Source organism: Camarhynchus parvulus, chromosome 2 (genome assembly GCF_901933205.1).
Source record: "Camarhynchus parvulus chromosome 2, STF_HiC, whole genome shotgun sequence".
NCBI classification, from domain to species: domain Eukaryota; kingdom Metazoa; phylum Chordata; class Aves; order Passeriformes; family Thraupidae; genus Camarhynchus; species Camarhynchus parvulus.
In genome coordinates, this window is record NC_044572.1 from 17,752,374 (window position 1) to 17,773,362 (window position 20,989).

Consider the following 20,989-nt stretch of genomic DNA (forward strand, 5'->3'; position numbering starts at 1 on the left):
GCAGCAATCCTGGAAAAACCTGTTTTTCTGTGTTTCTACAAGCTGAGAAGGTGCTCTGCATTAACATGCTATTTTAAAAATACCCAAAGGAAGGCCCATCGACAGGAGAGCCCACTCCAGGCGGGTGGGGGCAAGGGCAGTGGGCAGGGTGTGCTGCCGCCGGGCCGTTGCTCCTCTGGGGCTGGCAGCACACCCACTCCATGCCCTTATTTTTAGCCTCTACTCGTGGAAGGAAACGTGTTGAAGCACTTACTAGAGCTTGTTGCTCTGGCACCTGGGAGAGTTAACGGGCTGCCACAGGAGAGAGGCTGTAGAAGCTTCTGCTGCTCCTCTCTCCCAACTCTGTCACCTTGCTCTCCTGCTTCTTTTTCCCTCCCTCGAGGCCACCTTGGCGAGGGAGGAGAAGCCTTCCTGCTCTCCACACCTCAGCCTCTCCCTCCCTTCCCTGTGGTCCCATGTTTATTGGCCTCCTTAAATCCTGACAGGGGAAACACAAATCAGGTGCAAATGAGTTCTGCCTGCTCCAGGTCCTCCCCGCTGGCTCCCACCGGTTATCCTGGGGCTTTCAGGATTGCGCTCTTGGCTGCGGTAGAAACCATGCAGAGACACCTTTAGGTGTGTACCTACAAGGCCTGTACACATCCACTGCCTCCCTGGGGGAAAAAAGGTACCTGTTGTAGGCATCCATTCTGTATGGTGTTACAAGTCATCTAGAAATGGAAGAGAAGCTCAACAGGATGAAAGGTGACATACAGGTGACTTCAGAGGTACGCTGTGCACGTAAGATAATTCTGAGAGTTGCAGGAGTAAGATTTTTTTGCATGTTCAATACAAAAATTTTTACTGCTCTGCCCACAGAGCTGTCCTCAATTTTGCAGCAAGACTTGTACCACCTAAGCCAGATCCATGTATGTATATAAAAGAAATATAAAGCTTGAATTAGGACAGTGTTTAGGAATCACTTACTTATCAAGAATCTCCCATTGAATTTTGGTAGATTTCAGAGCATCTAATACAAGAGCTTCATGTCTATCATGCCATTAAAGGAAAAGTCAGAATTAAAAAAATTGTCAGAGGACGCACATGCATCACACTCCCATATGCAATTAATCTGTATGCATAATACTCCATTGCTGTGAAATACAGAGAGACAAAGCATGCAGATTCATATTTATTTGAGAATTTTAGTTGTGAAGCAAGACACACACAATTAAAGGGTAACAAACTCAATTCACAGCAGAGTGCAGAAAAAAGAAAGTACAGTACTAACTCTCTGAGAGGATTCAATTTTCATCATGTACCTTTGAATGTCAAGTTCTGAATGAAGGGAGACCAACATGCACTGCAAAACCTGTGGATCAAAGAGAGAAAAGAAGGGGAGGGGGAGAGATAATTGTTAACAGGAAAAGAAAAAGGAGAACAATAGAAATTCAAAAAGAGTAATGTGTACATACTGAAAGTATACTGAGAAGAGAAGAGAGAAGAGAAGAGAAGCACTGAAAAACAATGAAGGAAATGCACATGTGGCAGAGAACAATACGCTCTATCAATATTTAATATGCAATATTCTCAGAACTCTTGCTGGAACTCAGTTCAGATGTGCTACATGTGGTTGTATGTCAAAGAAACAAAGAATGTTCCAATATAATAGTTAATGGCTGAAAACTGAGCCATAGAGATTCATATATATATAAACCATATATATAAACCATAACTGACAAATAACAAAACATTTCTTCCTGAGAAATGATACAACTCTTGGCTGGAATTAGCAGCAGTCATTACACTTTTGTGTTCATTTCACACTTACAACAGGGACATGGAATCCTTCAAGCAGAACTTAGAAATACTGTGTAACTCATGTGTAACCACAACTTAAAAAAGAATAAGAGAAACTATGGTATGAATAAAAAGTCTTTGCCAATCACATCTCTCTTTACTATTCTACCTCTGATCTTGAACCCTACAGAATGTGAGAATTTGCTAAAAGGGGTTTAAGGGCCAAAAAAACCCAAGCATTTTTTCTTCCAACACATGAACAAGATGCTAATTGGAGGGGAAATTGCCTACTGCTGTTTGAGTTCACAGAGGTGGATGTCCTCTATTTTCCTTAATCTTCATTTGCCTGTGGGTAAAGGAGATTTTTGTAGAGTGCTCTAAAAAACCTTCTCTAAGCAGTCAATTTCTCCTTCAACAGAATCAGGCTCCCACAACTGCTGCTTCCCAGTTCAGAACATGCAGCTATTCATACCAGGCAAAGAAATGCAACTGCTTTGACAACAAGGACGTCATTGTTAAAGAATCTTATTTAACAAGTAATTATAATGCCAACATCACAATTAAGAGTGTAATTCAAAAAATCTTTTGAATTTTACAAACCCAGAGGATATGAGCATGTGAGAGCTGATTCTGGGGATGAGATAAGCAACTTATAAGTATGCTATGATTTTTCATGCCTTTGTCCGTTGAATACTTTGGAAGGGCAGTACCATTTTATTTTAAAGAGAACAATAGATAATTTTTCTCCCTATGATAACTGCATAATTTAGAATTGTTCAAGTAAAATGTGATTTTTACAAATAAGCTATTTATGCAAACACAGTACAAATTAAATGTAGCCTTCCGGCAACAACTGGAAACATTCCAGTTCCAAACCACAAAGACAAAACAGTCTGTTGCTAATGTCTCGGTAATACTGAAACTGTATTGGGGTTTTTCATGTTTTTATAATGTTACCACCCCACATACACAAACCTGAGAAACCCTTCTTGGCTTTCATTTAACAATTCTCTTTAAAAAGAAAAGGGAAATGATTGTATAAGACCAAGTCCCTTCTCAATGCCAAACACACAAGACTTCCAAGGGAAAAAAATCATCCTGCATGTTTGCTTGACATTCAGCCATCATTACACATCAGGGCCACACATCAGAAGGGACATTACTCTGCCCAATGGCAGCTTTAAAAGTGTGCAACAGTCACCCTTCCTAAAGCCATTGCATAGGATCAACTCGAGCTACTTAGTTTCCTCAAACCTTGTCACCTCACGGAGGATCACAATTGTGTCACTTTTCTCTGGACTTTCCTAGTCCCAAAGGAAGTGAAACATCAACTCTGACCTAAGGGTGGGTAAGGAAATGAGGGTACTTGAGGAAACCTGCAACACTTCTCACCCTCAATCCAGAGAAATCCCTAACTCTTCCCCTGCTCTCATCACAATATGGTATTTATTTTAAAGCAAGTAAATAAACAAAAATATGCAGTTAAAATACATAAAATGAGTCCACCTTAGATCCAGAAGTCTCTCCCTCCTCCTGCAGGAATTGATTTGAAATCATATGGATATGCTGCTGGATTAGGAGCTAGTGTCCTCTGAATAAACACAGCCTTGCAGGAAAAAAAAAACCACACACAAATGCAGAACCACAACAGCAGTGCAGCAGGAGGCTTCTTCTACTCCTGCATAAGGCAGCTCCAGGAGACTAACAAGGCGTCCACAGTGTTATGCAGCAAACTTCAGATCTCCTACAGAAGATCCAGACATGCCAGTGTGGGAGAAATATAATTAAGACCATTACTGCAGCCCACGTAAAGACCTTATTATGAATGAAATTTGAAGACATTTGGGTCTGCATCCAAACCTGAAGCATGGCTTCCTTTGGATCTTTCCAAAATATTTCTTAACTGTCTGCATTTCTGTCCAAACTCAACACCACACTGATGCCTTCATCAGCACTCCACTAACCTCAGGGGTATTTAAAGATGGAAACCAATAACAATCTCTTTTTTCCTTTACTTCTAGATTGTAGAGGAGTATGATTTTTTTCCATCTATCAGCATGCACATGGTTATATATAGCCCACAATGATGGGAAATGAATCCAAGGAAAGCTTTCCAACTTCCAAATGCAGCAAGGGCTGCGATCTCTCGACTCCAGGGACAGGTTTCTGGGACAATCCCCTGTCTTCTGCTTCCCTCACCAACTCAGTCATTGTTCCAGAAAGATGAGGCATCAAAACAAATATCCAGCATGAGGAGAGAAACAGGATGTTGGAGCAAATTCCAAAGAAGATTAAAAAACCATGGACTTGACTTACTAAGAAATAAAGAACTGTAGAGTGCAGAACACTCAACTAACGTGCTCTGAGCAACCTCTGCCGGCCAGCAGATAGGATCCCATGCCTTCTCCTAAATGGAGTTGTACAAAGCCTGTGATTTCATTTTCATCTATGAGTGCAGATCCTTAGCTGGCTTGAATGAACATTACTTGATCAGTTCAAACAGTGCAAGGAAAACCTGTGAAAGGGCCTGTCACTTCCCAATGAGATGGAAAAAAAGACCAGGATTTCCACTTCCTGTTAGCCAAATACCCTCAGAGCACAGAGGCTCCTGTTGAAACTAGTGTTATGTTTTATGAGTTGTGGAAGCAAATAGTCAGACTACAAGAGGCACCAATGCTTGTACATGTTGGACTGGCATGCAAAAGAAACAGATTAATACAGGCAGATGCGCATCGAAAAGTAATACATAAAAAATCAACAAAAGAACATAAGTAGTTTCCTCTGGAAAAGGGTGGAAAATATTAGAGGCCAAGAAGAGTAGAGGCTGGGGCTGGAACACAACACACAACTAAGAAATAGTTGCAGAGTGTCACTACTGGCAGGTATGAGCAGGAAGGGGTGTTACATTTGAGAAAATTTTGGGAGCCAGACATCATTGTAATGAGACGAGTACCAGAGACAAAGGAAACAGCTGCAAAACATGCTGCTTTTGAACTTTAGACCTAAATGGAGCAAGTGGTGGCCCTGGAAAAGGGTGTAGAAGGCTAAGAGTCATAGGAGGAAAGCAAAGTTTCCCAGGAATGTGCTGAATGTCATCAAACGAAGACAAAAGGAAAGTCTGGTGAATACCACTTGTAAGGTTGTGCCCAAAGGAATATGCAGCAGCTTAGGGAGGACAAGGATTAATACCCTGAGGCTGACTGACTGTATTAGTCATTATCCCAGAGCCCTCAAAACAAGGGTGAATGAACTGCAAGTCTGCCTTGTGGGATCTGCTTGCTAAGCAGATCAAAGGAACGTATTCACCGTCTAAAGCAGGATCAGACCTGTTGAACACTGAAATTCTAAGTCTCCAGAGGAAAACACAGATGCTTGAGACATTTGTGTTGATGATTTAGTAGGAGACATCTGTCCCCCTGAGTCAGTCTGAAATAATGTCACAGAAGGGTGTTAGGAGCACAATGTGCTCCCTCCGCAGGAATGCAGCACTGCTGTTCTGGCTGGCAGCAACATACAAGCTGAAATGCCTTTTCACTGGCAGTACTGCAAAAGAGGAGCATTTTAAGTTTTCTCCTTCTTTTTTGGTCTGTGTAATATGCTCTTGATTTATGCTTCTGATGGATTTCAAAAGGGAAGTCCTTACAAAAGCAGAATACATTAAACACATTACATTTATCATGGGTCACACAGGAAGATGACACTGTTGTTGAGAAAAAAAGCAGCTAAAATCAGAGAAATGCAGGAGCACAGAATGAAGCAAAGGGGGGCTAAGCCAGGACTCCAGGACATTAGGATGACAATTTGTGTTTCTTAGGTTTACAGTCTCTGGGTGAAATCCTGCAAAGGCATGCAATCAGCTGGAGCTGCAGGGAAATGATAATGAGAACACAAAGGGCTTGAGATGAGTATGTAGATGATGATATACAACTAAATGAGATGCTGACTCATAAGTCCTCTAAAACAGCTTGAAACTGAAGGAAGGAAATGAGGATCAACTGCCTATTTCCTGTGCACAATGGTTTTGTGGGGAGGATGCGAGAAAATGGTGTTTCTCAACAATGCTGGGATGGGAAAAAGTGAGGATAGTAACTCAGCTGGGATCGGGCCACAGAGGTTCTTCCAACAGAAATGTTAAGCACACAAGTATCTGCCAAAGATGGGAAAGGGTGAAGTCCTTAACCACATGAAAACACAGTCAATGTACAGGAACAACCGCAGGCGATCTACACAACGGCATTTAAACAACTGCTGGGGTGAGGGGTGACACAGGTGGTGATGGCCAATGACAAATGGTGCTACAGGAAGCATGGAAACAAAAAATCCTGAAATTCAAACCAGGAATGTACTCAGAGAGATAGCAAAGGAAGAGGTCTGCACAAAACATTATGACTTCTTATGTTTAAAGATTTACATTTTCCAGGACACTCTACATCTACATATCCCTCAAGCTGCACACACTCTTTGGCTCAAACTCATTGAAAATGAGTTATTACAGCTGAAAATGACATATGTTAACCAGGCAAACTATTTTGGTTTTGATTTCCAAACAACAATAACAAAAATAAGGGTCTTCTCTTCATTGTTGATTTCATCTTCCTCACAGTTCTTGTACAAAAATAGCTAAAACCTTGTGTTTCATTTTAGTGAGGATTAAACCTATTATTTTATATAATTTCATGTAATATATATAGTAAATTTTAAAAGCAAACACCCAGAACAAGAAAAAAATCTCAAGAGAATTCAGACCACAGTCCAAATTATACTTTTTCAGAGATATAAAACGTTTACACCTTTAAAGTAAAAAATAATCTGTTATTCAGGGGATTAAAAATTTCTCAAGGGTCACATAGCCTTCTCCATTTTCTTGTCTCTCTGCCCATGTAGAGTTGCTGTGTTGAAATACCTTATTTTTGCACTGCCTCAACATAAATATAGTATTGTATCTGTACTCCAGTTCCCATACGATAGCAAAGGAAAATGTAACTTCTTGCTCACCTTAGATGACTTTTAAGTCTAGTGGTTTTAAGCAAGAACCTGCAGGGTATTGTATATTTCAGTCTTGGCTTTATGCTTTAAGTATATAATTAAACATATAATTAGGAATAATCATAGAAGAAATCCATGAGACTCTTAATTAATTAATGAAGTTAGGCATGAATATATTGTTTGGTTGCTCTTGAGCCCTGGCACCTACAGGGGTGGGGGCTTATCAGACTCTACTCTTTCCACATTTCACATAAAAGCAACCAAGACAATACATAAAAGATATTATTCCTGTATTTATGATTTGTCTGTCCCCCACTACAGAATTTAAGTATCACTCTGCAGTGCAACACAGAAACCCAGACTGGTTGGTGCAGGCTGAAGAAAATACGATGACTGGTCCTCATTTCTCTGAGCTAATCTGAACCTGATTTGAATCCATGAACCTGAACTTTAATTAGTTCTTTGTGATGCAAAATTCTGTATGCAAAAAGCCTCCATTGTACAGACCTGGAAAACTGAAAAAACATTGGCTGAAGATCTCAAACTTTACAAGGAGGTACCTCCTTGTGCCTCCTACTAATTCTGGTAAGATGTGCATGAAACAGACCCAATTTTCAGTTTGTGGTTCAGTTGGGAGTTTCCAGCCACTGACATGCAATATCTGAGATAGCCAACAAATTAGATATGGATTCAGAGACTAAACTTTACTGAGTGTCAAGAAAATTGTTCACATTTTTTCCATATTTCCCCCACTATTGTAAATTGGGAAAATTAGACAAATGCAGTATTTTGGTTTCCAACAGTGTATCTCTCCTATTATTCACTCCCTTTCTCCTATCATTATCATCTCTTCTTGGAATCACAATATATTGCTGAAGATAGACAACAAAAAATATTATAAATCTTTATAAAGGAATAAAGAAACAATGATGACCTAAGAAGGAAAAGATTTCCATGAGCTGTCTCCAGTATTTTGAAAAGTAATAATAATAGAGAAAACGTGATGTTTAAAGAACATAGCTGTTTCTCTCTCTCAGTTTTCTGTGGTATTTTTCTCCCAACTTTATTTAAACAACTGGCTGACCTGGTTATTCATACAACAACCATTGCTGAAAAGCACAGTATGGTGTATGCAAGAACAACTGATGGTCTACTGAGAACACCATCCTCTGAAATACAAAAAGATGCATGGACTTGTCATCTTTCATTGCTCAGACTTAACTGTAATGTTTGTTTAATAAGTTCTTGCTTTTAGACTTCATTTTGGCCTTCAATATTGATTAAATGTACCTAATTTTTTAGGCTGTGATTTGCTTATCCATTTAGAACTTATAAAAACTACTCAAAGTGGTAAAAATTTGAATTACTTCCCATTCAAAATTATAAGGTTACAGGAGTTGCTCCCTCACCCCAACAGAAAGAAAAAAAGGTATTTACTCAGAAGACAGTATAAACAAAAATGTCTACACACATTTTGTTCCACCTTTTTGCTGTGTACTTCCAGCAGACAAAACAACTTTAATGGACAGGTTTGCTAATAACTTAAAGCCCACAACTCCAAATGATGGTCTCAGCCAAGAACCACTATTCTAACTACTGCCCTGGACAACTTTAGTAAGGGGTTTATGCAGTAGAATACCTGCCTGTAAGGATGCCTGCCTACTCTTCTGTTCAGCTTTTATGAAAAAAACAAAACCTACTTCATTTATATGCCTCAAAGCTTTTAATTTCTTTTAAGGAATTAAGTTGTAGAGCAGAAACAATTTAGAGAGCACTCATTGAGGGTAACCCGGGTAAGAAAAATCGGCGGAGAACTGCAGTGGCAACCTCATATTTTGGCAAGTCTTACCAAGTATTTCTCAATATACTAAAGCATTCTTAGAAAATTTAATTAGAATTCCCTTGACCACAGAGAAATGGGTGAATAACTTTGATCCAATCCTAGCTTTCTATGGTCTGAGAATTAACAAGCTTTAGTTCCCATTTCAGTAATAAAACCACTTTTCCTGTCCTTGGCCCACTATGTACAACAGAATTCACAGTACCTTTTTACCTTACATGGCTTCTGCAGTAATTAACTCATGAACAGTTTCCAGCACACTGTAGGGAAAACTGCTACAGGAAAGTATTACATTTATACACTACATTAAGTTTGCTCTTAACCTCTTGTAAGGATCACTGTCTTAGCACAGTGGGAAGTTTTTGCTAAGCACAGTCTCCTACATTTTCCCTTAGAACACCTAAAACTTTGAACTACAACATCAAACAGAAAAAGCCTACCTGTTTTATGATTAACTGAATTTATTATCTTCTACCTTTTCTTAAACACATACTTGTCATCTACACAACTAGAAGTGAACTATGAGCTCAGAAATGCCTTTGTGCAACATACACCAGCTTACAATTGAATAGTTACAGAGTAATTAGAGTGGAATCCAGGAGAATAAGTCAGTCTTAATATCAGTTATCTCATATAAGTGAGACAGATAAATATCAAGTACAAATAATGTTATACACAAACAGTGAGATTCTGCAAGGTCCCAAGTGATTCCTGTTTTTATTCAATCAGATATCAGTACTATGATGCTAGGGGCTAATTATCTCCAGCCAACTTTAGGCTGTGGAAAATTATTGTGACATCACTATTACAAAGCAACACTTTAAGTTTTAATTGATAAGAATATTTACATATTAATTTAATTTTCAGATTTTTATATAGATAGTCAAATACTATATATTGTTCAGAAGTTCTCGTTGCAATACGTTTTATTATGTACTTCAAAACTTTCTTCTTAAAATTATCTTCTTACACTTAAGGCATACAATGTAAACTCAATAATAAACCATAACATCAGCCCATTAATCAGATATGTCAGTTTAAATATATCCTATTTGGGAACACAACCAAATGCTACTGGCTTTATAAACCTTACAGAACAGGGAACAAAGCTAGAGGTGGATTTCAAGAGTTGATGTCATCATTGTTCACAAGCCAACACAGGGCTTTACAACTGAAAAGAATCTACAGAATATAAAATGGTTTCCAACTTGTAAGGGGCCAGGCCGCTCACCAGTGGATAATAATCTGCAGTAGAGTTTAGGCTTTTTTCCCCGAGGACAGCTTGGGGGAGGGGATCTAACACATTCATGCAGAACAGAATGTGCAATTCGGTACTCTCATGTGCTGTAAAGAGAAATGTCTCTCTAAAATCTCATTTACTTGTATTGTGCATATCTTCTCTTCAAATGCTTAAACATTTCACAAGTTGGGATCTTTACACAGAATACCTTTGTTCCCCCAAGACCTTTCTAGCTATAGTGCTAGCATCACTCTTAAACGACAAAGTATCAAAACTCAGGAGAAAACAAGCCTAATATCCCTGAACGTCTTCAAGGACAGGTTCAATGAAGCTCTGAGTACCTGCTCTAGTGGAAAATGGGCTACCCATGGCAGAGGGTAGGAACCAGATGATCTTTAAGGTCCCTTCCAACCCACACCACTCTGTGATTAGTATAAGCCAACAGATATCTTTTCTGCATATCAGAGAGAGGTGCAGTGACAGGAGTATGTACATTTGAATTTTCTCTTCCATGACTTAGTTTTCTTTTAGCACATACTAATATACAGCACATACATATTTCAGAACACAGCATCCTTAGAACTGCTGAAAATTTACCAAATCGAATCTTAAAACTTTTGAAATGAAGTAAATTTTAGTAGACAAAACCAGATGAGCAGTACATAGCTTCTTCTGCTCTTTTGCGACTATTCAATGACCTCACATTATTCAGTGCCTTTCCTCTCCTAAATTCCCTCTCCTAAATTCTCCTAAATTTTTTCTCCTAAAAAGAAAATGTTATCTGTTCAAACAAAAAAGGGTATACACAAATATTTGAAAAAACTGTCTCAGTTTCTTCTAATTACATGGCACAGCCTCCAACAGCCAATAAATACTGTAGATAGAACATAACATAGGTTTGTACTTGAGATTACCCATTTGCCTGGTTACTGATACTGCTGAGAGCATGTCTTGTGAGTTATAGGTATGCACACAAAAGGGATCCTTACTCCACAGAAGTTCATGGGATGTGTTTACTACAGGCATGCCTAGAGGTTATAAACCTTGAAAACAGATTAAAAAGATTCAAAGTGAAGAAAGAATAGGCTTGAATGTATTGTTCATGAAGGAATCTCAGATTAATTTGCTTTCCAACAGGTGACCCTGTAGGACTTAAAAAGCAAAACATACTGGCAGTGGTCTTCTAAGATGTGTCTGAACACAGGTGAAGGTGCCTAGTCTTGTGAAAATAAATGTGTTCATACATCTACAGATATTCCATTGTAGCTTTGCTTCTGTCTGGTGTTTGCTGCATGTCTTGGTGTTATCTTGGAAACTAGAAAATCTTATTTTGGCCCTGGAGCAATGCTTATTTTTTTTTTGGTCTCTTCCTCATCCTTCACTTGCCTGTTTTTTAGATGGAAATATAACTTGTTTCTTCAAGCAGCAGTGAAATGTATATTATTACCTACTTACAATCATCGAGGCCTTCTATTCTCTGATACAGTTGTTAGCAAGGAAAACTCTGTGATGGTAGCTCACAGCATCTAAATGTGCACTGCAGAGGTGTGTATTTTCCCTTCAGTGTCCTCAAGAGATTATCTTCTGGCTTGCACTGGTATCAATTCTGATTGAGAGAAATCATGACCCTGAGATATACTCAGCAGTACTATCCTATTCGCATGCTGTTCACAACATAAAGTGAATAACAGGCACTGTTTTTCCCAGAAATAATATCCAGGTTGACCAGCTAGAAAACATAGATGTTATTCTCATCCACTCAGAAAGGAGATGCAAAGATGGTTTATGTGGGAGATAATAGTTGTATGACAAATATTCCATACGATAGGATTTTATATTTGGTTGCTGCAGAAGAGAGACTGGGAAACTTTTTTTTTTTTAACCTGAAGGTTATGGCCTAAAGTAATTAAAAATTGAAGAGGTACTCTGATCTGATGAACTCAAAAGGAAACACTAAGTTCTTATGAAGACATGAACATATTCAAGACTTTCATTCACACTGACAGCGTTACTCTATTATCCCTTTAACCCTCTTAAAAGAGTTCCCATGCTCAATAATTTTTCTCTAGTTATTGAAATTACCAGAAATATCACTATTTCTCTATTTCTAAAAGTTGAACAGAAAACCCAGTCTGACAATGAAGGTGGATTAAGGAGAATTTTGTGAGAGCAGATGTTGCAGGGAGTTCACTGAAGGTTAGGTAGTGTAAGAAAGCCAAGTGGAAAAAAATCTAGTGGATGATCATATCTACCCTGACATGCATTGACTGAGCTTTCAGTTCTGTTTATCCCAGGAATTGAATAAATATCCAGTAACATCAATGGTGTCCAATAAGGCAAGGGTGCAAGTTGTACAACAATGCTGAAAGAAATAAGATGATATTTTTCTTTTCTGAAGGAGCACTGAATTCTAAAAAGAAATAATAATTTGATTATTTCAGAACTATTAGTAGATAAAATTATATCATATATCTTTCTGCCAGAGCTCTAACAGAAGAAAGTAGGGCATAACAAAAGAACCCAGTAGCAGCAAAACCTAGATGTCTCTTCTGATTCACTGGTGTAATTCAAGAAATTGATGATTCCACAGACCCCTTCAGAATGTGAACTGAGGGACTGTTTGTTGATGTTGTAAGTAATGGCTTAGATTCTTTCCCAATACCTATTACTTTTTCTTATAAATTTCATTTTAAGCTCCCTGACTGGAAAACTGAAAGCTTTGAAGAGATTTCTCAAAGAGGAATTTTAGGTACTAAATGGTAATAATTGTTAGGACAGCATTTTGCTGAATTTCAGAACTCAAAGGTCTGAAATTTAAATGCATGTGTCTATTTCCAGAACATAGAGATAAATCAGTATCAGATTACACAAATTAAAAAATTAAGGGCCTACAAATCTATAAAAAATGCATTTTTCCATTGAAAAGACAGACCCTTCTTTAGTAAAGGTTTGACTACTCATAGTGCATAGAGCTCCCCAACAGTATTGCTCATGCTGACCTTTACAAAGATAGTTTCTGTGCTGAAGGAAAACAGAAATTGCTCTCCCAAGAGGAATCAGAGAAAGGCAGACAGTAGAAAAACATGAAGAAAAAAAGACCCATAGATGAACATCATCCAGAAAAACATGTTTCTAAATTAACCAGATATTCTTATATTTTCTTTCTGAAAAGCAAATGAAAATTTTAAAAAAATATGTTTGTGTGGCCTAAGAGTACAAAAAACCTCACACATGTTTTCAAAAGCATTCTGTAGACAATTCTAATTCAATCTAGTTAACAGAACCTGCCTGTCTTGTTTGCATGAAATACCTAAAGGAATCTGAACAGAAACTATTGTGAAACTGTGCAGCCCTCTTTTTCTGGCTTGGTAAATACTAGACAAATAATGATAACATATGGTCTAGAAAGAATCCCTATTAGATAGCATTTGAAATGGGGAGAGGGGAAGAGGGAACAAAACAGTACTCACCCTTTGAGACCTTTCTTCTGAGGATCTACAACAGATACCAGCCTATTGAAGTCTGCAACTCCAGCTGCACCATTTATTGTGCAAGGACTGAGACAGATGTGATAACATGGCCCAAGAAACATGCAGAACAGTTTGCAAACTCCTCTTCCTTTGTCAAATATACACTCCAAGTAAGCAAGCAAACAAACAAAAAAACCCCTACCAAATGTTAACCTTCACAAGGTGAACAAACCGATTTTCAGACGGGCTCTCAAACTCTGGACCTCACATTAATAGGTGGGAAATGCCTGGTTTTGGCTGCAGGGATGATAAAGACAAGCAGCTATCAGCCACTTTGAACATCCTTGGCTCCTTGAAGCAGAGGCCATAAAAGCCATGTTTTGACTCAGATAAGCTGGCTACAGACCTCTCCTAAATTGCCCCACACTGGGCAGTCTGAAAGAGCAATGAGCAGTGGGAGCTGCAGCCACACAACCCTCACTTTCCTGGTGTCTCCTGTAGAGCTGCCTATGCTCACATCTCTAGGCAAATCCCCAGGCAGCAACTTTTGCTTCTTCTCACGCTACCTGGTTCATGTTGGTGCTGGGCAGATCGCCAAACAAAACAAGGACCTCTGGCACACAGCACAGGAGCAATCCAGTCCTGGCCCCTGTGATGGCACCTCAGCTACACTTGCATGTGCTGCTGCACCCAATGCTGGGATGGCTTATAGGTGAAAAATCTCTGTGGCAATCTACGGGATAGACCAAGCTTGCATGCAAGAGAAGAAAACTCAGTCATGTGAAAAGCCAGGTCTCTCTTTCTCTAGACTGCCACAAACCATCAATGGGACATAGCCAGGAACATCTGATTGACCTTTCCCAGCCCTCACATATATCTTATATATCTTAAATATAATCTTTTCCAAGTGCTTTTAGTATTTGCCTTTTTTCCTAAAAGCAATAATAAAGCAGTATTTTAGAAGTGTATCACAAGATATCAAAGCACTTGACAAATTCTTTTAAGTATCTGATCTTTTGGGGTAAGATAAAGTACATCTCTTCCACAGTCAAAACTGATGAGACCGCAAAGAATGGAAAGCCAGTAACTATGCAAACTGAAAAATCTTCCTGGTGGATATGGAATAGCGGGATCAGGAAGGGAAACTCTTCCTTTGGTCATTGTCATTTGCAAAGGTTTCTTTGCCAGAAGAGGATCTTCCACTTCTTTATCATGGGAAGTGAAATAGCAATAAAAGTAAACTGATAAAGACTTGCAGCAACTTTGCAAATTGCTGCAAGTAGAGTCACAACCTGCCACCTCAGAGTGCTGCATTCCTAATGCCTGAATCTGCTGTTTCACAACGTCCTCTATTAGCAGCAAAGCACATGTCCAAACTGCATCTCCCATTCTGTGCGTAATCTTTCTAGACTAGGCTTAACTCATTAGAACTAAGGAAAATCCCAGAGACAATTTATATTTCCTTCATCTGTTGGAAAAATAGAATCTTCACATGATATCTTCTATCAGTGATTGGGAAAAAAATCTAGGAGGCAGAAATGGGATAGAAACCTTCTAGACTTCCTTACTGTTGAAAATTGGCCAATTCAAAGAATAATTTCTAAAGCAACAGACCATGCTTCATCTCTTTTCCAATTACTATTTTCTGGTTAGTACATATGACCTCTCTAGCAAGTACTACAGCTTTCCGAAGGCACCGTACTTTCAAAAAAATTGTATTTTAGTAAACTTACTGACAAAAGAAGCACAATTCAGTATGAAAGTATAAAAGGTTTGCCAATTATGTTTAAGGCTATCATTCCTTTTCTTGATTTTCTTATGTTAACTGGAGTGGTGCAGAGGAGCACACAAAAATGCTTACTGTGAAGAACATTTTGCTGGAAGGAATTCATATATTCAGCTATTCATATAGTCAAATTCACTGGCACAGAGCTGATGTGAACTCTAAAGTACTAATGTTGTATTTCTATAAACTGCAAACAAAAGCTTGGAACACTGAAAATAAGTAACTTTAACCATCTGACTTCTAGAACAAAGAGTCCTCAAAATGGTCTTAACAATTAATTATTAGTCCGATGCCATGGAGAATAAAAAAATCATGTCCTCTATTCCCAGGCTTTGCTTAGAATTTTCAGTGGTTGTTTTGTTCTGACAAAGAGGTCTCACACTAGTCAAGCAGTCAAATTCTGCTAGCCTAAATCACGCTGAACAGTGATTAATCCTGCAGTACATCTCTGTGAATTTCTAGCATTGAAAACAAACAAACAAAAACAGAGCCAGAGTGCTCACAAGAAACCTCCAACTACTTTTAAATAGGTGGAGGCACAGCAGGTGGTGTCAGACGTTCAGGGGATTTCTTCTGTATATTTTGTCTACCCAGTTTTAGATCTGTATTTTCATCACTCACTGTTACCTTCATATTATTCCTTCTATTTTCTTCAACTGGTCATTTTTATGGCCATGTCTTACCCCTATAATACCGTGAAGCTATGCAAAGTGAACAAGCCACATGCATCTGGTGACTTGGGCATTCCCACAGACCACTGTGACAAGGAGTGAGGCTGCCACAGAAAGTAGCTCAGTGTCACATGGCCTGTGAGAGTGACCCTGATTTTCAAAGCAAATAGCTGCTTTCCCTACGGATTCACCTTTGCTGGTAAATAATGCCCTCATGCCAGCTGTCAGGAGGAGAATATACAATACCCAGCGTTCCACACTTTGCAACACTCTGTTACCACTCTGGAGGCACATCCTGAACCATGGGAGCAAAGTGTCTGGGGAAGGAGATGCCCTTAAAAACGTAATGCCTGGTGCTGAATGCACAGGGTCACATACAGAAGCTATACAGGAGGGAGGGAGCTCAGCTAGTTTTACTGGTGAGCTCTTCCAGAAGTGTTTGTGAGGAGGCCCCTAATTCGTAAAATTTTCAGCAAGATGAAGGAGACATAGAGTACAGTGCTAATAATACTGCTGAAATAGTTCAGATCTTCAGCAAGGCTGAATTATTCTGCACTGTGTCCCTCAAATGGTCTGAAACCTTCCATGTTTATACAATACCAGATACCCCTTAGGCAAAGAGCACTCCACATTTCAAAGCAAAGTCAAATACCAAAAAATTATTCATTTGGAACCACAGCAAAAGTTCAGACATGTTACTGAGCAGATTTCACTGAAGGCTCTAATGATCTAATCAGGGTGACATAATTGCATTTGCTTTTTGAAAGCAAAGCCCAGTGCCCAAAAAGGAGAGGGTTTTTCTGCAGAGCAGTAGCAGCTCCCAGCTGTAAGAGGAACTGAAGTGAGAAAGGATCCACACAGCCCACAAATAACTCTTTGCAGAAGCTCCATTGTTGTAACAAGATCATCTGGAACTGCAAGCAAAAACAACATGCCTATTTTTGGAAGTACACTTGATCTATTGCACATGTGGAGATCTGAACACCTTTTGAGAGGGAGAAAATTATGAGGTTATGAACATTTGCACAACAATTTGTTTAACAGCTCAGAAAACTCATGAATAATAATCTGGGCTAACCTTTTCATAATCACCTCCTTCCTGCAGTATAAAATACATAGTTTGAAAACCCTCATCACTGCTATCTTTATTTCCATGCTCCTTCTTTCCCAATATGTATCTTGTAATTACATTGCAACTGTGCTCTGAAGGATGACCTGAAGACAAATTTTGAAAATTCTCTTTGTAAATCTGTAAACAAAAAAGAAATATAAAAACCCTATGGCCCAAACAGCCCTTTCCATTGATTAAGGTGTACAGTAGCACTGCTATTTTAATTCAAAGGGTTTCAACAGTTCTTTGTTCATATGACTATTTCTCCAGTCTACTACCCTATTATTGGAAAGATTTCATCTACACGTGTGACAGAGAAGCAGAAAAGCTGCTATCCCGTAACCTGTTATTATAAATTTTCTGAAATTTTAAAAAGGTGAAAATTAGAAATGCTCACATTCCTGTTGAAAATTAAAACACAAACTAAGAATCAGTTAAAAGCAAATCACTATTCTGAACACAGGCAATGGGGCTAATCCAAACTAATTCCTGTTACTATAAAGCACATATTAAAAAACAAAAAAAACAAAAACAAAACCAGAAGTAACAAAACAGCAACAGAAGCAACAAAAGCAACATATCAAAACAAACCAAATCAACCAACCAACCAAACAAACAAACCCCCACCTCCAAAAAAACCAAACCAAAAATACCCCACCCAAAACAAAACAAAAAACCCCTAACCAGCATCTATTCAAGTGGATAGTTTTCCTCATGAAAAAACATGGACTGCAAAGAGTGTGCATCTTATCTTGATTTTTGACCTGTTTGGAACTTAGCTAATTTTGGGAAATCCTACTTATTCTGATGAATAATCTTAGGCTATTAACTAGAAGGCTTCTCTGAGTCTTTACAATTCAACACACTTTTCAAACTGGGGAAAGCAGAACTGGAAAAAATAATTTAGGAGTAATTCCTTCAATTTCAGCTTGGTAGGCAGTGTCACCTTCTTAGCACTATTCAAGAGTTCCCTGCTCCTACAAACTCCAAGGGCATGGAGGCCCTCCCACTCCAAGTCATCTTGAGAAGTCAGGACTGGTTGAATATGCAGCAACAGCTCTCAAGTTTTTCTCAAGTTCATGGTTCGCATGCCCAGGTCCTCCGGATCTCACATGGCCCAGGTTCTTGCTCCTGCTCCTGTGTCTTGGCACTGGAAATGGCTTTATCGTTTTGAGTTAATAGGTGGGCGCAGATCATTTTGTACTAAGAAAATTGTTCACTGTTTCTCTATCATGTACCATCTGCTAACTTATCCCACCAGCTGATATTACTGTTTTCTTCCAGCTGAAGCCCCAGAAAACACCACAGTCTATCCTGACCAAAACTTTCCAAAATCACTGGATACACTGAAAATGATTGTGACCAGCCTAAAAAACTAAGTGAAGTTGGATCCCAGCTCTTCCATTCTATGCAAATTTTCTGGAAGACTGTTTGTTTTGATTAATATAGAAATAGGCTAAACCAACAATTATTCTCAATGTTCAGCTCGTAAAAGGATGTAAAAAATTTGTTATGTCTCTATCATTAAAAAGCCCTCAAACTACAAAGGCTGTAGGAAGAAAACTTTTTAACTTGAGCAGCAGTCAATATAAGTGAACTCCTCAGACCAGATATCAGAACAAAACCAAGTTAGAGAAAGGAGCATAATTCTGTACCTTTAAATGGAACAAAAGAAAAAAAAATTAAAAGCTTAGGTATGGGCATACTGCTGTAATGAAATAAAATAAAACTAAAAAACCCCAACATACGTAAGCAAAGAAAAAATAAAGAGAAAAACAAGCAGAATATTTGCTCCAAAGAATAATGGCTTTTTGGCTAATAATGCAGGTAATCTTTCAAAAATAAAAAATGTGACACATCTGTGTAGGGTGATCAGACTTCAGACATGTTTCCTGGAGGTGATCTACAAACAATAAGGTTAAGACTTGAAAAAATGTGATGAAAAATGAAAATATGTTGTTTCACTGCAAAGCAAATGGAAATGCACAAATGAAAACAGATAACAGAGGAGAAAATATTTGAAGGTAAAATGTAAGCCACAACTGTTGGTGTCAAATGAGAATAAATAAACTTGCCCTTAATGTCCCCTGTCAGGATGTACTTCTACCAAAAATGCAATTCTCCTTTTATCCATTCCTAGAGGAACTAATTAATTAGCCAGAATAATCACAATAATCCTCTACCACATCAGCAAAAATGCACAGTTCACTTTACTAGACTAGGGAAAGATCTGTGAATATCTGTTGTCATAAAGGATGTGTGTAAATCAATGTGCATACATACTCAGACCAAACTGCTGTACCTGCTTGTTGGATCATTAAAAACAGAGCTTTTACTGGCAGAATACAAAACAAAAATTGGAGAACATAAACATATAACACTGCATCCTAAAGCCTGAACAGCTGTTTTTGACAGCCTAAATGCCAGATGCTTCGAACTCAGATTCATGTGGGGCACAGTGTCAGGCATGAGCTCTTTCATAAAATAGGAATTTTATGTGTAGAAATGGTCTACACAGATCTGTGCATTCAGTGTATTGGTGTATTTACATATAGAACTCCATGCTAACCCGTGTATATCGTGATGTATGATTACATTAGTAAATAGCTCCAGTTTTTAATAGCTTTCCCTCATGTGTCATCTCTAATTTGACAGGCACTCACTGTGAGCTTTCTACCTTAGTTTCTTTGCCATCAACGAGAAACCTTTGAAAGATGTCTCTCTATTGAACTAGGAAAATAAAATATTAACAGATGAGGTTTCTTGACCAAAGAAAGTTTAGCCTGTTGACAGATTTTCAGTCTGTTTGCTATTGAACTCAGTCACACTAGAAGGTGGATCATTAAGCATAAATCCATATCTGAGTTTGTAATGATCTCTTTTCTATCTCAATGCAGAGCAGGTCAAGTGCTATCTTTTTTAACCTGTTTCAGAAAAAATAATGAATGGGGAAGATAAAAGAACTGCTGAAAGTTTCTGAATAGAACTATCTTCTTCAGATCAACATTTGAAAATCATTCCCAGCTGTTAAATCTGAATTCTTAATTGTACACAAGAGGCTGAGGAGAAAATAATCAGCAGATGCAGCTACAGTTTGTCATAGCTGTGATTATCTATTCACTTCATGATTTACAGTTTTCAACCACTTCTGGAGAGACTAGCACCAAATTTATTCTCCCAATACTGCTATCTGTGCACAAGTATTTAATTATAGGATCCCTCACATATTCTATGGAATAATTCTTGAGTGCAGAATGCCATATTTCAATTCCTGGAGCTTACAGTCTCAAAAATCACGAGAAAAAAAAAAATCAGGGATTCATGGAGGCAATTCCATGATGCTAAAAGCTCAGCCCCATTCCCTGTGCTGTTCTGGCCCCTAAACACCTGTTTTTCCCAGAAATTTGAGTAAATCTACCCAGAAGAGAAACAAAAAAGGGAAGAAGTAAATGTATGGGGAAGACAGGATGGAAAGTAAACAGCAGTTGGGGTTATCCCTTTTTTTTGACATCATGTTACGTATTCCATCTGCATATCCCAAGGTCTCAGACAAGTCTATAAAATTATGCTCTACATGTGCTTCAACATGTTGGTTGAGGGAAGTGATTTACAAAGAATTCAAGCCCAAACACTTCTCCATTTACAGCCTTTAGTCATGATGCCTTCCAAGCATGTTCACCTGAGTGCAGGGAATAACATGGTGCTTCCAGGTGTGCCGAAGTGCACCGGGACCTTCTCACGTCTGCTGAAGCCTGTGTGCAGACAGTGAGGGTGACAGCATGGGCTTCCAAACTCACAAATGTGTTAGCAATTTATTGTATAGGTCTGTGGCACTTTCATGTCAGAGAGGCAAGAAAAATGGATATTTAACCCAGTAAATTTTGTTGCTCCGTAACACAGAAGCCATTACAATATAGATGAGATCTGGAATCTATTAAAAGACATAATGGAAAATAAAAGCTAAACACATAAATAACTCATCCACTTGGAATTTCTTTTAAAAATATTGAAAGGCATTAGACACAACCAAGATTAAGTGTCTGTAAAATATTTTTTTTAAAAAAACATTTTTTTCACTATGGCATATGAGAACAAAGCAACATCTA

At 38.4% G+C, this 20,989-nt stretch overlaps 1 protein-coding gene across 1 annotated transcript in view; it reads right to left on the reverse strand.

The window, feature by feature from the left end:
* The window catches only part of KIAA1217 (KIAA1217 ortholog), a 176,256-nt gene that overhangs the window by 102,159 nt on the left and 53,108 nt on the right, over positions 1-20,989 (reverse strand). The window contains 1 exon segment of the mRNA XM_030943482.1: positions 1,271-1,351. Within this exon segment, the coding sequence (XP_030799342.1) occupies positions 1,271-1,351 (81 nt within the window).